The sequence below is a fragment of the Channa argus genome, chromosome 19 (genome assembly GCF_033026475.1).
Source record: "Channa argus isolate prfri chromosome 19, Channa argus male v1.0, whole genome shotgun sequence".
In the NCBI taxonomy this organism is placed as follows: Eukaryota; Metazoa; Chordata; class Actinopteri; order Anabantiformes; family Channidae; genus Channa; species Channa argus.
Window position 1 is genome coordinate 11,984,854 of NC_090215.1, and position 17,835 is coordinate 12,002,688.

The 17,835-nt window shown below is 41.6% G+C and overlaps 2 protein-coding genes across 5 annotated transcripts in view; both read left to right on the top strand.

The window, feature by feature from the left end:
* Positions 1 to 42: 42 nt before the first annotated feature.
* On the top strand, positions 43 to 11,900 carry LOC137104485 (suppressor of tumorigenicity 14 protein homolog). Of its 2 annotated transcripts, XM_067485739.1 has the most exons (19): positions 43 to 604; positions 1,149 to 1,335; positions 1,460 to 1,584; positions 2,687 to 2,754; positions 2,909 to 3,102; positions 3,403 to 3,498; positions 3,687 to 3,906; positions 4,102 to 4,244; positions 4,386 to 4,483; positions 4,655 to 4,764; positions 4,964 to 5,097; positions 5,245 to 5,349; positions 5,514 to 5,624; positions 5,712 to 5,825; positions 5,943 to 6,062; positions 6,710 to 6,893; positions 6,975 to 7,246; positions 7,393 to 7,529; positions 8,529 to 11,900. In XM_067485739.1, the coding sequence occupies exons 1-19, from the start codon at positions 524 to 526 to the stop codon at positions 8,694 to 8,696; spliced, it is 2,667 nt and encodes an 888-aa protein (XP_067341840.1). In that variant the 5' UTR covers positions 43 to 523; the 3' UTR covers positions 8,697 to 11,900. The 2 variants fall into 2 exon arrangements, with proteins under 2 accessions (XP_067341840.1, XP_067341841.1); XM_067485740.1 differs by lacking the exon at positions 3,403 to 3,498.
* A 347-nt stretch (positions 11,901 to 12,247) lies between these two features.
* The window catches only part of flt1 (fms related receptor tyrosine kinase 1), a 32,782-nt gene continuing 27,194 nt past the window's right edge, over positions 12,248 to 17,835 (top strand). For 2 of the 3 annotated variants that reach the window (XM_067485733.1, XM_067485735.1), the window contains exons 1-3: positions 12,249 to 12,494; positions 15,586 to 15,682; positions 16,056 to 16,261. In XM_067485733.1, the coding sequence (XP_067341834.1) occupies positions 12,437 to 12,494; positions 15,586 to 15,682; positions 16,056 to 16,261 (361 nt within the window). In that variant the 5' untranslated portion in view covers positions 12,249 to 12,436. Of the gene's footprint in view, positions 12,495 to 15,585; positions 15,683 to 16,055; positions 16,262 to 17,835 lie in introns of all 3 variants that reach the window. The other variant, XM_067485734.1, reaches the window with a different exon arrangement.

A 17,835-nucleotide genomic window follows, 5' to 3' on the forward strand; every position in this document is an offset into this window, starting at 1 on the left:
CAATTAAGTGTGACTTGATATATTTGTATTTCTCCTACACTCCCTCTTCAAAGACTGACACTGTAACAAAATATGCTAACAAAGTACAAGTTTCATGCCAGATGTAATTGCAGGTTGTGTCTTGCGTTGCGCTCCGTGGATCCCCCAAGAGCGCAGCAGCCAAGCTTCATTTGTAGGACCTCGCACACGTTTCCCTCAAACGCCTTTTTGTCCCTTCAGGCTAAACTCCCACATACACAGCAAGCACGTTTGATCACTGAATCTGTCGCACGGGTGGTTGTGCGGATTGTACCCTTTTATAGTGCTTCCATTGTCCCCGCATTGCATCATGGTCCGTGTGACACCTGCTGCCCAGTTCAGGTAAACGGGAGGCGGAGAATGTCCGCCGCATCCGAGCCGCTCAGGTCGGATTTCTGTGCTTTTTTTCAAAGGGAGCGACAGTGGGGGTTTCCTTTCTCCCCATCGTTTTTATGCCTGGGGTAGTGTTGCATATCGCCGATCCTGAGCTAAACGGGACATTGCTATGAGGACTCTCTCCAAAAGCCAAACTTGCGAAGTATACTGCGTCTCGGGGCATGGACACTCAGGCTGCTCCCCTGCACAGGTAAGCCACCACTGTGCTCTTGTCTTCGCGCGTAAAAGACTGTGCCAAAATTTACGCTGCTTTCTGCAAAACGGTTGCAAACTCAAAATCTATTTATTGAACTTTTACATGCACCAAGTGCAGACTTAATCATCAAATCTTGTCATCCATGGTTCATCTTAATAGCAAAATCTGTCTCCAGGAATTTTGGATGTGTTTCTCATGAATGTCTATGCCAGTTGATTAAGTATTGACACTGCAGAGTTAGGCCGTGGGAAAGCAGACCCCTCCAGCCACGCTTTGTCTGCTCCCCCGGGGATCCTGCCAAACCCCTTACATGTTTTAGGAGCTCTTTTCAGCTCAAAGATGTTCACCGTTGCTCCCAGTAAATCAGTGTTTGCTCAGCCATAAAATCAGTGTCTCATTGATTTTGGTGTATAGGCTGCATTTCCTTTGGTCACATGACAATAAACTCCTAACAATCGCCTCAACCCAGTCAGAAGCAACTTAAGCAGATACATAAAAAGCCAGTATGATATTTTAGTCATGTTCTTGTTTTTGGAAGGGAGAGGGGGAGTTAAAGGAGCCCACCCATTCATTGAGCCCCCCCAAGACGCTTGAGGATCAGGCCCAGCAGAGAGCGGAGGGGGGACGAGTTCCTACCAGTGGCTCCTGGAGGAGGTGGATGTTGGGGCTCTTATCTTTGTTTCCCTTAACTGCAGCCATTGCACTGACTCTTCACTACTTAACATGTGAGTACAGACCTACTTTGGTCTTTTAGATTGTTGTTAGAACTGTGTCTTTGTGTTTATTTTGACTTTCACAGTCATAAACTGCATCTGTCTAAAACCTCTACTCCATCCTCCTCCTCCCCAGCTCCACCTTCCTCAGTGTTCTTCCTCGGAGGCAGCGTGGAGTTCCCAAACTTGAGCTTCTCCTCAGAGCTGACTGATCCCACCTCCCCACGGTTCCGCTTGCAGGCTCAGGCGTTGAACCATTATGTAAGGTGCAACGGTGGACTTGTCAGTCACTGCCCTCCGTCTGCATGACATTTTAGAGCGCTGCTCGAACTTCTTAAGATCTTGCTGCTCAGACTTTTATCAGTTCAATACAGCAGACTAGTAGTGTAAATGTCACTGCTCTTTTCTCTTTTGTTTTCTGTCTTTGCACTTTGATTTGTTTGACTTTTCCTACTTTGTCCTCTTTTCTTACTTTGTTTTTTTTTTTTTTTTGTCTGCACACCACTTACCTCTCTTCTGTCCCTCTCTGTGGTGGTGTTAAATGTAAAGCTGAAACAGGAACCGGGCACAGTGTGTGTGTGAGTTCTCCAGACCCCGAGGGACAGGCCCCTTTCAGGGCTGAGGACAAGTCCGGCATTTGTGAGCCCAGCTACACCTAAGCAGCAAGAGTGAGAGGAAGAGCAGGCCTTCAATAAAAACATTGTCTCTTTAGCTTTCACATAATCAGCCACTCTATGCAGAGGAGAACCTTAGTTTGATGCTGGGACTGGGAGCTAGAGAGAGGGCACTAGGGCAGGCTGAGATGAGAGAAGGATTGGAGCTGGGCCGAGATATGAGAGGGGGAATTTGGAGTTTTGGAGCGAAAGGTTAAATGCAGGCTCTTTGGTCTTGTTCGGTGCTGAAGGGATAAAGAGAAAGGTCTAATAATCTGCAGTGACATGGTCTGATGTCTTTGTAATCAACTGTGAGGGTCAGGTAGCACTTATAAGTAAACTTATGAGTTTAAGTGCTCATACTATCTGTCCTGCCATCTCTTCGTTAAGGAACAGGTGAACCCCATATCAGGAGTCCATACCACTGATGGTCCTACCTGTATACTGATGGCAGGTAGAGCCACAATGGAGCTCTGTGCTGCTCACAGCCAATACACACATGCAGAGTTTGATACACACACACACACACACACACACACACACACACACACACACACACACACACACAAGCAAAAACAAGGCTTTTGTTGGATTCCAGCTGCATGGTCACCCAGGTGTTTTCATGTGTCGCTTACTCAGGAACAGTGACCTTTCTTGCCCTGCTTTGATGTCATGGTCAGCCATCTTTGTCCTTTTCTGTTTTGAAACAGTTCTCAGATCTCTATGAGTCCGATCCATGGAGCTCCTACTACCTGTGCTCAGGAATTACTGCCTTCAGGTATGAAACACTAGCACAGCACACAGATAAGAGAAATAAGAGAAATATGAGAAATAAATATGCAGCTCATACGTATAAATAATATCCTGACAAAAACACACTCAGCTGTATGTCCCCTGCAGAATAGCAACATTGTAAACCTTTCATCTGACAGTGAAGGATCCAAAGGGCTCAATGTCTTCTACTGGAGTAAATTCTCCTCTCCGGACAACGTTGCCATGGCTATCAGGAAGTCCATCCCAGAGAGGCTGCAGCGCAGGCTACCCGGCAGCAACAAGGTGCAGCGGGAGAGCTGCAACGAGGAGCGCTACTACATTGAGGAAGATGACGATATGCTCCACCTACTGGGTAGAGAGTGTAACTGTTGTCTGCGCACATACAATACATGCACATTATCTCCACATGTGTACTTATATACTGTAATTTCTTCTGTCTAACAGTTCTACAGTTTCAGCAATATGCAGCTGTTACCATTATACATACACATTATTGCATTTTAAGTAGAAACATCTAATTTAGCAACTATAATTAATAACCGGTCCTTTGTAAATGCTTTATGAATATTTTACCCCACTTTGCTAAAATATTGCTAAATAAGTGTATACTGGATCTCATAAAGTATTTTGACATGGTTTTACATGTTCTTAGGTTTAGACCCTAATGACTTTGAATCTGAAGAAAAAAATGACAAAATAAAAAATCCAAATAGTATCCAGAGTGGGAAATGGCAGCTTGGCTTCCAAGGTGAGAACATCGCCCCTAAGAGTTGAATCTTTCTCAAATTTCCTTGAATTCATGTTAGAAGCAGGCCCTTCATGCTTTGACTGATGTCTGTACAACTGACTGTGAAGAGTCAGTGTGGTTCATTTGGTTCACGTGTGGTTCATATTAAATTTTCTTCAGACTGTAATTCAATCTCTTCCTCTGTGTAGCAATATCTTTTGACCTGTATGCCAAGTATGGCAGCAATCGTACCCTGAGTCTTGTTAATCCCAAGAAGCCTTATTACCAGTGGCGTCTCCGCGTGCCGTCGGGTCACGTGGTTCGACTGGTCATCCTCACCCTACATGGTGCCACACCAGGAAGCTGCACTTCCCACAAACTCTCAGCTTACGACTTCCTGCTTCCATTACAGAACAAGATAATTGCCAGGTAAAGACATTATGTGACTTTCTGTTGTTTTCACTTGTTTTAATAGCTATAACTAACCTTCTTTAGGAGTCAGAGGGAAGGACATTTTATGGCTGTCTCAGTGCAAAGCAGAATGTTTTTCATGTTCTCACATGAAAACATACAAATTTGATTTATATGTTTATATGTGGGTATCCTTGCATGTACCTCTCTCAGGTGGTGTGGTCTTCCTGTCTCAGGCTCTTCTCCAGTCATGAAGCTGACATCCTCTGGGAATGTGATGTTGGTCACTTTCTCCTTCAGCAGACAGAGGGAGGGGGCGATCTTCAAAGCATATTTCCAGGCCATCCCAAAAGCAGGTAGTGATTGAACAAAACATATAATATTACCTCTTTCTGCTACTCATGTGTCATATATCCAACTCACTGCCTTCTTTGCACAAGCAAAACAAAGTTGGTTTAGGGTTATTTTGTGATCTATGTCAACATGTCCCCAACCAGTTTGTGGAGGGTCAATTTCTTCCTGGAATGGCTCTATCACCTCACCCTACTACCCTTCCTATTACCCTCCTAACATAGACTGCACCTGGACAATACAGGTGAGCCACAAGGTCGTGTACAGTGTGTGGGTGTGTGTTAGTGACAGTGGAATAAGAAAGAGATAAATACTCAGCAACAGAATGAAAATGTGAATCACCTGTTTGTTATTTAGTCTGTCCACATTCCTGCATGTGAACTCTTTCCTTAGTCATATTCGGTTTCTTTATCAGGTGCCGTTGCCAGGATACTTGATCTCCATGACGATTGTGACAATGGACATTCAGGATTCCTCGTCATCAGACAGCTGTGAGAAAGACTGGCTGGACATTGGAGGGGTCAAGTAAGTCATGAAACTCAACCGGTTTTCCACCAACCAAGGTCCAAGGTTGCCCATAAGCAAGTGTTAGCGCTAGCATTTCATTGCATTTCTTTACTTAAAAAAATGTATTTTAAAAAATGTCACTGTGTCCTAGCTCATAGTTGTTTGAGACATCCAAAGTATTTGTGCATGCATGACAGTTTGACCTTTTCTGCTCTAGACTGTGTAACCCAGTGTCAGACAGCAGCAAAAAGCGAGTCTACTCCTCTCCTCTCACTCTTCACTTCCACTCTGATGAGTCTCTCACTCACAAGGGCTTCTACTTGCTCTACCGAGCCTTCTCCCCTGAGGGAAGTAAGTAAGATCAGATGTTTTCACTTCACCGTGATGATTTTGCAGTGAAAGTGAAGGTGTTGTGAAATTTTCAAAGAGACAAACAGAGTCTTCAGAAAATTAGAATTTTCTCTTGCTGCTACCTGCTTGCTTGCTCTTTACCTCTAGCTTGTCCTCGCCAATTTCGCTGTGGAGATGGACGCTGCATCCCTCTACGGAAAGTTTGTGATGGAGTTAAGGATTGCTCTGATGGACGGGATGAGGCAAAATGCAGTAAGAGCTGTACAGATCTATGAAATGTTGTGTTTTGTAAATCTCTCTTTTTTCCCGGTAAATTGATTTTAAACGCATACTTACATACTTTGCGTGAGACTCAGATTTGTGAACGTTTTGTGTTTCTGTGTGCATGTTTATGCACATGTATGTAAAACATGTAGCATCCTGCAGGCCAGGGGAAGTGTTGTGTGGCAACGGTCAGTGCAAACCTCAAAGCAGCCAGTGTGTGAGTCAGAGCACCTGTGCTGACAGCGGTGAAGAGGGCAAATGTGGTAAGTATGACTGACTCATTGTCAACATACTACCACATATTTTTGTAGGTATTTGAATCATGCATTTAATTGGAAATTCTGTTTCAGGAGGTAAATGCTACCACGTGTGTCCTAACAAGGTGTGTTTGCCAAAGTCTTCTGTGTGTGATGGCGTCATTGACTGTAAAGATCGCAGTGATGAACTCAACTGTACCAGAGCATGTGAGCAGTCATTTTCAGTCATGTTTGTATAATGTTGTATATGTATTAAGTTGTTTATTTATATTCTTAAATCCGCTTTAATTGTTTTCGGCTAAGAATGTATTTAATTCTCTTTAGACCTTAAAGGCTGCTCCTTGTCCACCTACAAATGTGCCAATGGAAAGTGTGTTAGTAAGGTAAACCCTGAGTGTGATGGAATGAAAGACTGCTTTGATGGCTCCGATGAACTGCGCTGTGGTAAATGCTCCCAATAGTGAACCTCAGACTGCTGTACACTTTAACTGGAGACAAAATGAAACTCCTACAACTCTTCAAATTGGAATGTCATGTTGTTCTGTCTCTTTATCTGTCTCCATAATAGTAATAATTATAACAAATATAATTAAGAATTTTATGTATACAGAGCTTCTAAAGGCACTGAGAGATGCTTTAAAAATATTAATGATCAGCAAAATAGTTTACAAGTTGGAAATGCTGTCTGGGCACATACTGGAATAGACAAAACATGTCTCATTTGTCAAAATCACACACAGTCTCTCTCTCTCTCTCTCTCTCTCTCTCTCTCTTTCTCTCTCTCTCTCTCACACACACACATACACACAAACACACATTTGTATGCTAATCAAAGTGAGGGCATTCATAGCCCCTAACCCTACCCTAAATCTAATTCCTACCCCAACCCTAAAATCAAAAAGGCAGTGAGAATGTATTGTTCTTACTTAGTCAAAATGTCCTCACTTCAATGGGAAAAAATTCAAACTGGTCCTCACTCTTCTGTTCATATAAACCTGCACACACAACACACAGGAACAGGTGACTGAAAAGGAACAAATACAGTAAAAAAGAAAGAGATCATATAGGTAATTTCCATCTCTTTCTCCAAGGTTGTGGCACCAGGCCCAAGAAGCGTACTAAAATAGTGGGTGGCTCTGATGCTGGAGCGGGGTCATGGCCATGGCAGGTCAGCCTCCAGATGGATCGCTACGGCCACGTTTGTGGAGCCACATTGATCTCGAGTCGCTGGCTCATCTCTGCAGCTCACTGCTTCCAGGACTCTGATGCCATTAAGTAAGAAAGATGCCTGACAACCTCATGTTTATAGTCTTAATCCATATGGACATACTGTGTTCATGCATAGTGCATCTGCAGATACTCAGATTCTCGGGCATGGCGGGCCTACATGGGAATGCGCGTGATGACCACGGGGAACAATGGAGGAGCCATGAGACCAATTCGGCGGATTGTCCTCCACCCACAATATGACCAGTTCACCTCTGACTACGACATCGCCCTTCTCGAGCTCAGCGCTCCCGTCTTCTTCAATGAATTGGTGCAACCAGTGTGCATCCCTGCGTCGTCTCACACCTTCACCACAGGGACCAGCTGCTATGTCACAGGCTGGGGCGTCCTGATTGAGGATGGTAGGAGTATCTATCGCAAAAAGGACACTTTAATGCAAAGCAGGGTGTTGCTAAAATTTGAAAACTATCTTAGGACAGTTCATTATCAAGGAGGGTCAGATATTTCCTAATCACTTACAATATCCCCATGTTTGTTGCATCTCTAGGTGAGCTGGCCTCTCGTTTACAAGAGGCCTCAGTAAAGATCATCAACAGAAATACCTGTAACAAGCTGTATGATGATGCCGTCACTCCCAGGATGCTGTGTGCTGGGAATCTGCAGGGAGGCGTTGACGCCTGCCAGGTGCGATTGTTTATATAAGCATTGCTGTAATTTTGCAAAGGTATGAATTTTACAGTAAAAAAGCAAATAATGTTAACACTTATTCCCAGAATTATTGTGTAATTAAATGTTGTAATTTACCTTTAGTCACAACCACACAATGCACAGCTACCCTCTTTAAAATGCCTGTCAGTTAGCTTGGTCACACAGATTTTTATCTAAACCACAACACATGTTCTGATTAACCATCATTTTGTGCAGAAACCTTAACACATTTCCACTAAAGGTTGAAGACAGGTGGGGGTGGTGATTTTAGAGGTTTTTAACTGAAAGCATTGTGAAACAGTGAAACAGTATTGTACAAATACCACTAAAAATGATAAGTTTCCATAGAAAATAGTTACACTAAATATGTAAAAACAAAAATTAGTACAAAAACCATGGACCAGTAAGATGTAGTTAGTGAACATGTTCCTCATGCTGGGATGAAACAAAATATCACCAGTGAAAATATTTTTTTCTTAAAGCCAGTATAACAAAGCCACTTATCTAATAATATATATACATAGAGTTATGAATAGTAAACAGTAACTCAGGTGACAGATCTGACAAAATGTTCTAAGAGAGTAAAATATGCAACTGAAGTAAAGCTGTGTCCAAAATCCCTCTTCTTTATTATAGTGTACTACTGTGTGTCCACTGTCCACACACACAAGTGATGTGTGATAAAATATAGAACATATAACATAACAAAATGATAACATAAAATGTGAGAATAATAGTGTTGAGCAGCTCTACAGCAACCAATGCTGACTACTGTCTGTGGTGACCGTCATGTGATAAAACCTCCCTCTCACTCCTGTGAGAATATTTTCTCAAGATATGAAGTCAACTTATGGTGAATCATCCAGAGCTGCCAACAGATGTAGCCAAAGTTTTCAAAAGAAAATCAGGGTTTGCATGCATCTTCATTATGAGTTCAAGTTTTCTGACTATCAGTGTATACGCCTGTGCTCTCAGGGTGACTCAGGAGGTCCGTTGATGTGTCTGGAACGTGGGAAACGGTGGTTCCTGGCAGGGATCGTAAGCTGGGGCGAAGGCTGTGCAAGGCAGAATCGTCCTGGCGTCTACACACAGGTGGTTAAGTTCACTGACTGGATCCATCAGCAGACTAAAGGACAGGTGTGACTGAACACCAGACTGACATGAGCAAAATGACAGACATAACACACAGAAGGAAGCTTTGAGACCTGGAGTCTATCTTCAAACTATTGTCATGACTGCATGACAATATGTTGAGTCAGTTTTTGGAAGCGTGTCAGTGTCAACAGGCTAGCGGGGTAAATATCCCTGCTCCACGCCAGCTTCCTCGTAACTTTCTCTAGCTCAGATTTGGTCTTAAAACATGAGAATTGAATACGTATAAAAAATTAGCACGTAACCAGATATTAAAATTAACTTTGTTGTACTGCAGTTACTGCATTTGTTTGGAATGTCTAAAAAAAAAAAATGACAAAATGACCAAAATATGATGCAAGACTTGCTCCACAATTACACAGGATCCAGTAGCTGCTCAAAAATAAAATTTTGCCACAATTACAAAAACAGGCCAAGAAGGAGTACTCTACTTGTATGCCCTTTAGTCTAGTTTATTCTACTCTCGTCTTTTATGTTTTGGTTTTCACTGTTTGCACACATGTAGATTAACCTGTTGGTCAATATTTAGTGGATTCAGAGCAAATATTGGTTAAGTGATACCAATCTGTTTTTTCCAAACATTGTTCTTCCTCTTCGTTAGATAAACTTTACTTGGCATTTAATGTTCAAAGAAATTGGAATCAAAAAAATGATCATATTTAAGACTGGCGTGAGGATCCGGTGCTTTGAATGACTCATAAATGCTTAAGCAACGGGTTATTTCCGTTTCTGCGTGTGCTCGCTCTTAACTTTGTGTTAAGTTTTTATCCCTCATTTTACACACGGCACAACTCTCCTCCAATGTACCGAACTTTATCTGCTAAATGTTTTTTTTGGCAGATGAAGTTTGCCTTCATCAAGGTGGCGTCTTGAGGTCGTTTCTGGTTTCCTTGTACACAATAATGTAATAAACATGTTGGCATAGGCGCCGTGCTTTGGAATCAACCCCCTAGGAAGACAACTCAGACTGGGTGTATATTAACAGCAACTATGTTAAAGCTGTTGTCTTACAATAAAAGTTCTGGTCAATTGAACACGCTTAAACAACTTCCTCTCTTTGCTGAGAAAATGTTATTGTTAATGTGTCATTTCTTTATACTCACACACCCAATTAGGTGGTTTGAATAACCCAACAATAGTTTCTCAGAGATACTGTGGACATGAAACGTTACCCTTAAATCAGTCAGTTCAGGAAATGGCTCACTGAGTGTAAAGGTTCATTGACCAACCTATTTATAATTTTTAAGGACACCGATCTTCAACCAGAGGAATTTAATCAGTTCTTTATTTAAAACAATTGACAGCTTATCTTATAGTCAACACCCATGAGAGTAATAGATCCTTGGATTGTCTTCTTTTTGTTAGCATGTCTTTCAGGAAAATGACATATAGGAAAATCACCAGAGGGAACTAAGAAGAAGAGATCTGTATAGTTGCATCAGATTTGATTGAAATGAATCATCTCGTCTCTTCCCAGAAATATGTGGTAGCTAAGAATGTACTTGCATTATTTGTCAAAGGGAGTGGGAGATTTAGAGAAGTGGCTTCTGAAGTCAGAGGCTCTACAGATTTTTAATGTCACTGTACACTAAGAGCAATTAACAGGGTTCCTCATTTAACCTCAAGGAGGGTGATACACACAGTAACTTATCTGAGTATAGTGGAGGTTAAAAATGTGCATAAAATAATACTTAACCTGTTTTTACTACAGAAGGATAAATGAGTATTGTAATTGTGTTAAGCACACCATGGATATATATGTATTGTACACTAACGTTATCAAATATTTTAACATACTTGTAATGTCTGGAGTCAGTGATGTAATGCTTTCCACAAGGTATATCACCTAATTGGAATTAAGGAAGCTGGAAATTATGTTGCCACACTGACCCGGCCAAAGGTGAACACATTTGGTGTAAAGTATGCACTGGAGAAGAGTTGTGCAACATTCTTTAATAAATAAATTGCTCTGCCTTAAAAAATAATTATTGTCCACAACCTTGACAGAGCATTAGATTGTTTACATTTTCTGCACCAAAGATCAGCTGATGGCAGATGGATTGGTCAATACCCACTATCATCTGTAGACATCAGGCTTTAGGATGAATTTTAAGTTGGCCAAATCAAAGTCACTCCCCAGGTTATACTATGCATGCCAAGTACTTCCTGTTTTCCTAAAGTTTCTACCTTTTCGTCTTTTTCCTGTCAGAGCCACGTTGTTCACAACTGAATTTGTGACCATGTTGCCAACAACAGTCTGATCCTTTTTATTGTAGAAAGTGTTCTCTACCCAAGCATTTAAAGCTGTGTTGTTGTTTTTCCCCTCATCTACATTTGTCTATGTACTGTATATGTGTGTTCATGACTCACTGTATGTGTTGGTTTTGTGCTGTGCATGTGTATATCATGTGTTTACCAGATTCATAGCCTTATGTTACATATATTCAACAGTGGAGTGAATAATCCCTCAGTAGGAGGTGATAATATATTCTGCATTTTATTTTTACTGTGAGTTTTAATATATCTTTATGGTGCCTCCTTTTTACTTAATGCTCCGCAAAAAGCATAATCCCAACTCCTCTTTAAACCATATGCAGATGATGCTGGTTTACGGTAAAATACGATTCTCAGTTTTCTCAATTATCTCAATCCTCCTGCTCTTGCTTCTCATTCAGCTCACATTCACCACCAAGTGGACAATCTGTACTATTACTGTGCCTGGAGAAATGCACCTTGCGCTCAAAAGATTAACACACACAAAACGAAGTTAGAAAACGTGGAATTTGTATCATTGTTGAATGGCCTGTGATTATATCCGTTAATATTAAATGCACCATGTCCAAAGCAGCAGGTCACACACGTGGTCCTCGACAAGTGGTTTACTAAATGCTGTGGCCTGATTTAACGAGGCAATTGACCTGTTTGTTAACTTGTGGTTGGGAAGCCTCTCGTGTTGTACTTTATTGCACTTCTCTCTTAAATAATCTGGTGGTGTTGTGGATGATAGATTGAGCAATGGGTTATCCATAAGCGCGTTTGATCACTATTTTAGTTATGGAATGTGTGACATGCTTTATGAGCAGTTGTTTATTCTTTGAAGAACGAATGCCAGTTTGAAATGTGAAAAACGCGACTGCCAAGTTGACACCACCCGTTTCCCCGGTGCCTACGTGCGGATCATCCCGTACTAATCCAGAGTACAACATCTGAGAACAGTGCTGTTATGTGCGCATCAACCGTGACACTGAGTAGGGTTGTGTAGCCATAGCTTATGAGATAGCTGACTTTTTAATGATTTGGGAAGGACATTTTCATGTATAAAATATTTTTAAAGGATTTTTAAAAAGAGTTATTTTTGATAGTACAACATTCCCTCATTAAGACTTAGCGGGTGAATTGGTTGGTCATTTGGAAGAACTGGAGGGGGGCAGCTGTTACGCGTCTTGGGTGTGTCGATGGACGTCACGGAAGTCCGCTATCCGGTGGCCACACTGTGGGAATTGTATAAATCAGCTCCACTATCCAACAGGATGGGAAAAGTTGCTCTGGAGTTCAAGCTCGTGGTCCTGGTGCGTGATCTCCCGCAGCTGTCCTCAGGAACCTCGCCATCACTGGCTGATCATCAGCTCTGAGTGCGCTGTGCTGTCTGTAGTCTACGCTTTGGACAAACTGCAGGAATAAGTCTCTTATTGTATATTCGAAAACCTTTTGCTGCATCGGAGTCGCCAGACATGATGAACTATATTCTCATCTGCATGCTTTGTGGATTGTATGGTGTTCATGCAAAAGGTGAGTAACAGGTTTGCTATTGTTTCAGTACCACTGCAGGGTGCAGCGTGCACCTGCTGCAATTATCGGGGCTTATGTTCGCGTATTTAATAACCTGTTTGTGCATTTAAGAGCTCTGTTCTCACAGCGCACGTTTTATTTAACAGTTTTAGTGGTATGTACCGAAGAGAAAAACTATTTGTACAAGTTGTAGCCTGTAGGAAACGTATTTTACGCACAAGCTTTATTAGACTAAAGAATATTTCTGATCACTTCGAACTTCTGTTTGCGTTGCTGCTTTTTCGCGCAGGTAAAAAAGGGATTCCCATCTCTAACTAGACAGAACAATCATACGCTGGAAGAAAACAAAAGATCACTGTACCTCACCTGTCTGCGATGTTTGCGCTCATTTGTCGGCAAGGTAAAGTTGCGGCCGTGTCAATGAAGGTGTAGAGTTTGTAAACCTTCATAGCACCGGGGGCAGTGAAGGAGACAGGCGCTATCCTTCGGGATACTTGTTTGGATAAAGTAGAGCTCTGTGGCCGGGCTCCTTGTGCCCTTGGCTCCTGTTGAATGGACACACGCAGGGCGTTGTTTCCTGAGGCTGATGAGTTCGTCAAATGGAACTTCTATAATAAACGGACGAGGGGTCATGACCAAGCTGAAGGAAAATATCTGCTGAGCGGGACCCATTGTTAATCTGTGCTTATTGGTAAAACAGGCAGCAAGTTGCTGAGTGGGCTCCGCTGATCTGTGGCGTTACTGGTCATTTGTTGCTCAGAAAGAGACGAGTTTCGTTTTCACTGCAAAATTAAACAAGCACATGACTTTTTATTTATTTATTAGGTAATTTTTACATTCAAAACCTTTTAATGCAAAAAAGATGTTAGTACTTGTGCCAACATTGGCTGAACTCAAACTAAAGTTATTTACCTAATAGTTTAAAAAGAATTGTTTTGGTTGTGTTGTTTTAACACATTTTTCCTCTTATAGTTTACAAAAAGTGGCTGAATTAGCTCGTCCTGGTTATATAATTAGGGCTGTACTGATGAAGAATTTCTCTCTATATTTTTTAACAATGCTGCCACGTTATAACAAATAAAATAAATTGCAATATAAATATGAGAAATTAGTAAACCTACAATAAATATGTCTTGGAAACGGAGCGTTTTTATATGTAATCCAGATCATTAATGCACATTATGCCTATAGGCATTTATACATGTAGTAAATTCTATTCCAGTGTCACTATCAAACATCTTATAAGTAACGTTATCATAATAAAATCACATTTCTAAGATAAGTAATTGATTGTCTTTATTTTGTTCATCAGATAACAAATTCCATAAACATACACTGTCAATTCCATAATATATTATAGCTTGTTTGTTTGTTGCTTTCCAGTAATGGAATACCATTGGTATTTCATTCCTGGAGAACTGATGGTATTTCATTACTGATGAACTAAAGTGGTAGAATTACACAAACTCAATACTCATATGTGTGAGTGTTTGCCTAAAAAGAACTCCCTTCATGTTGAAGTAACACTTCACATTCTTTTCCCAAGTTGAAGCACTAACCATACAAACTAAACTGAAGATCAAAAGAAGATCAAGTATTTCAGAAAGAAAACTATACTATAAGCAGTGTGTTCATGCTCTTTATAGCATATTTTTGAAAGTCTTGTCCAGGTTGGTTCAGCAGTATTTTAAACGTAAAATGTATGACAAAGAACACTTCATTCAGAAACGTGGTTAAGATGATGTACTTTATTCATTTATTAGTTTATGTTCATTTCCTTTGAGATTCTACATCTTAAAAGTCATTACAGCTGTCAAATAAATATAATGAACAAAAAATAACAAATTCTCCCTCTACTGTAATGGAGTATAAGTAAACTAGTATAAACGTACTCTATTGAAGTACAAGTACTTCACTGTGCTTAAGACAAAATTGCACTTAATCACTATACTTAAATAAATGGGGTTAATTATCATGTCTGCTGATGGAAATTGAGCATATCACGTATGAACACTTGTTGCCAAATGTTTCTTCCGAATTTCCTGATTTGCCACTTCAAGGGATTTTCCTGGGGAATGAAAGTATGTGGAAGTATGTGGAAACCTGCCATGAAAATACAACTATCCACATGATGAGTGTTTTACTTTTCTATGATTGGCACTGTGACATTCAGAACGCATAAACAAGAACTGTCTAGTGTGGATGAAATAGAAGAAACAATGTACTGAAGAATTTGGCATGTGGGCTTTTAGCCATTTCACAGCCCCACAAGGCCTGAGGAGATTCCTTACTTCCCCTCGTCTTCCCGTTCCCTCCATGTGTGTGTTTCTCGCCTATTCACAAACGGTGAAATCCAAGGAAATAGTATAGGAAGTGCTAGCAGTGTGAGTAATGCTAGATCTACTCAATGGGGCATCTACTGGGAACAATGATGCTGACAGCAAATGGTAATAATGGTCTAGTGAAAAACTCACTAACTGCCTTACATGTGATTTAACTACACAGAGCAGTAGGATGGATGTTAACCAATGTTTTGAGCTGTGTAGTTTACACTGTGTGTAATAACAAAGCAATCAGAGTGAAGGACAGACTTCCCTGAATGATGTTTCCACTGTGGTTGTGAGGAAGGAAGGGTGGACAGACAGCCGTCTTTATCGCTCATTAATAAACCTCAGCGATGGAGTGGAGAAATGCCTGTATCTAATAAACAAGAGGGACACTGCTTACGCATTTCCACTCAAGTTGTCAAGTGGCCTGAGTGAGGAGAAGGGTCAAAGATACAGATGGATGGAGGACAAGCTATGGAGCTGGGACTCATCCAGAACAGTCCTGCAATCAGTAAAAAGTCTGGTTTTATTTGCTGTAGTTAAAACTGGTCTCAGCTGGGTCAAATTGCATTATGTCAACCGAATAAGTCCCAGTCAAGTAGTATATACATTCAAAGATACATCGTCACTGTGTAACGATGTTGGTTCATTGACAGACAAGACTTTGTCCTAGAATTACTGTTAGACGACCTGGACAAACACATTTTCAATGCACTTGCTTAGCGAAGTTGTTTGTGTTCTCATCCTCTCGTCTGTTTCTGCAGATAAAGAACCAAAGGGGAAGTACAGCGTTCCTTTGCTGGATGTGAAAACTCAGCAATTAGTCCTGCATACCAACCAGCCGTTACTGCTCAGCTGCAGGTGAGTGACTCCTAACCGGACTGGAGCTGTGGTGGGATGAGCGAGTGACAAACCTAGAAAAACCCATGTTTAAGTAGCACTTTTTTGTTTTGATACTGTTTTCTGTCTATTTATTGTCCATGCAAGATAAAAAAGAATACAATATCAGAAACAGAATCCAAAAGACATTTTTAAAATTAAAAAAATGGCATTTATAGCACCCTCAGTTGGCCACTCAGTAAAGTACATTTTAATGAAGCTTAACTTTTTTTTCCTTCTTCCTTCATGTGATGAGACAGTAAGAGTTTCACCAACACAGTAAAAAGACACAGATTCAGTGATGAAAGCAGTGAATGTGCAGGCAAACTTTTAACCCACTGTGTCTGCTGAACAGGGGCCGAAAGGAGCTCAAATGGGTGCTCCCATCAGGTTTGGCCACAGATCAGGTGCAAGTGGAGGAATCTCGCTGTGGGAAGAAGAACCAGCAGTACTGCAGCCACATAACGGTCAACAACAGCCAGGCTGAGCACACCGGATCGTTCCGCTGCCGGTACCGGCATCGCCCCCAAAATCAAACCTCAGTTTATGTGTATGTCACAGGTAAGACACTACAGGACATTTTTCATCCTTTTTCTGTCTTTTTACTCTCTCCCACTCATCAAGAAGGCGCCCTCTTCTTCACCCCATCACGCTTATTGTTTGTATCCACAGGTCAAACTGCATTCACTGGATGCTAAATACAGACCAATGCCACAGAGCCAATTATATCTAAACACCACTTTTCCCAACAACACATCCTTCTAGATGACTCTGGCACAGTTTCACCTCCTCACCCTCCACACACACACACACACACACACACCTCTCTGTTCTCAGTGCTGGCCTACCTCCCTGCTGTCTATATTTAAAACCTTTTTTACTTTCGTTTACGTGCGACCTCGGGGACAGGAATAGCCCAGCTGCTGAAAGGCTCAGGCCCGGGCAGAGTTTCCCAGGGCATCAGCCTTATCTGCTCTGCTCAGCCTTGCTCAAAGCATCCTGTGCTTGGGGGAGGAGGGGAAGGGCTTGAAGGGGGTGTGCTGAGAGGGGATGTCGCTGTCTCTCTGCAAGGTGGTGGTGGGAGGTGTGTGGATGTCTGTGTATGTGTGTGTAAGGGAGCTGAGAAGAATAAGATGAACACCTGCGGCTCAGTGGGCAGAGAAGGCACGTCGTCTGCCCACCCAGTCCCTCCTTGTCCTTGAGGGTGCGGCTGTTTGGGCTGGGCTGTCCCGGGCATGGAGCTGGGCTGGAGGCCAGGGTCACAGGGCATGCTACTGTATGGCCAACAGGACCCTCGGGGGCCATCAATCGCTCAGGTTGCCATGTTCATTAAGCATCAGACTTGGCCTGCAGCTCTGCTCAGACTTTGCCTTCCTCCCTGAGTCTTCTATTAGGAATCAAAGCAAGAGAAGGAAACCCTCAGTCCGCTAGTCCTTGGGGTACTTTTGTTCGAATGTTCAGAGATTTGCTTTCCTAGAATAACACCCTACTGCAACAAACAATACAGAGAGCAACACCCACACCTTTGAATGGCACAGAACTTTAACAGTAGTTGAGCTGGGAGGAGAAAGCACAGAGAGCTTGTTTGATTGCGTCTAAACAATCTGTGTGTTTATTGTTGACTGCAGGCAGTCATTTGCTGAATGGGTATTCAATGAATGGGTGTGGGGGGCAGTGTATGTTTAGGAGTGTGTGTCTGTTTGTTTTTGTTTATAGTTGAGATTGATACTTGGAAGTGTGTGTGTTTGTGCATATAGGCAAGTGATTGTTTTCTTTCCTTTCTATGCATACATGAAATTAAAGGGTCAGCTCACAGTGGAGATGCATAAAACGTTCAGTTGAAATACTCTCTGCTGAAGAAATATTTCATGTGCACAATTTGTGGATTATTAACCAGGACTCACTTTCCATAACATATGTTCCTGCTGAGTGTTTTTGGGGTTTTTTTGTTACTTCCATCCCTTTTCAAGCCAATATGTCTTGATATTTGCTGCTCACTTTTTTATATCATTTATCATTTGATATCTTTGTTGCTCTTCCAACATCCCAACTCTGAGAAGCTTCTTTTACATTGATTTGACATTGCATAGCAGAAGCTGTTTCTTGAAAATTAAATTAGGTTATCATGAATTGCA

What these genes read in the sequence shown, in the direction of transcription:
- LOC137104485 (XM_067485739.1), top strand. Translation starts at nt 524, where the DNA reads ATGAGGACTCTCTCCAAAAGCCAAACTTGCGAAGTATACTGCGTCTCG. An exon ending in CGGTGAAGAGGGCAAATGTG is followed by an intron (nt 5,625 to 5,711) that starts GTAAGTATGACT and finishes ATTCTGTTTCAG; the next exon opens with GAGGTAAATGCTACCACGTG. An exon ending in CAGGACTCTGATGCCATTAA is followed by an intron (nt 6,894 to 6,974) that starts GTAAGAAAGATG and finishes GTGCATCTGCAG; the next exon opens with ATACTCAGATTCTCGGGCAT.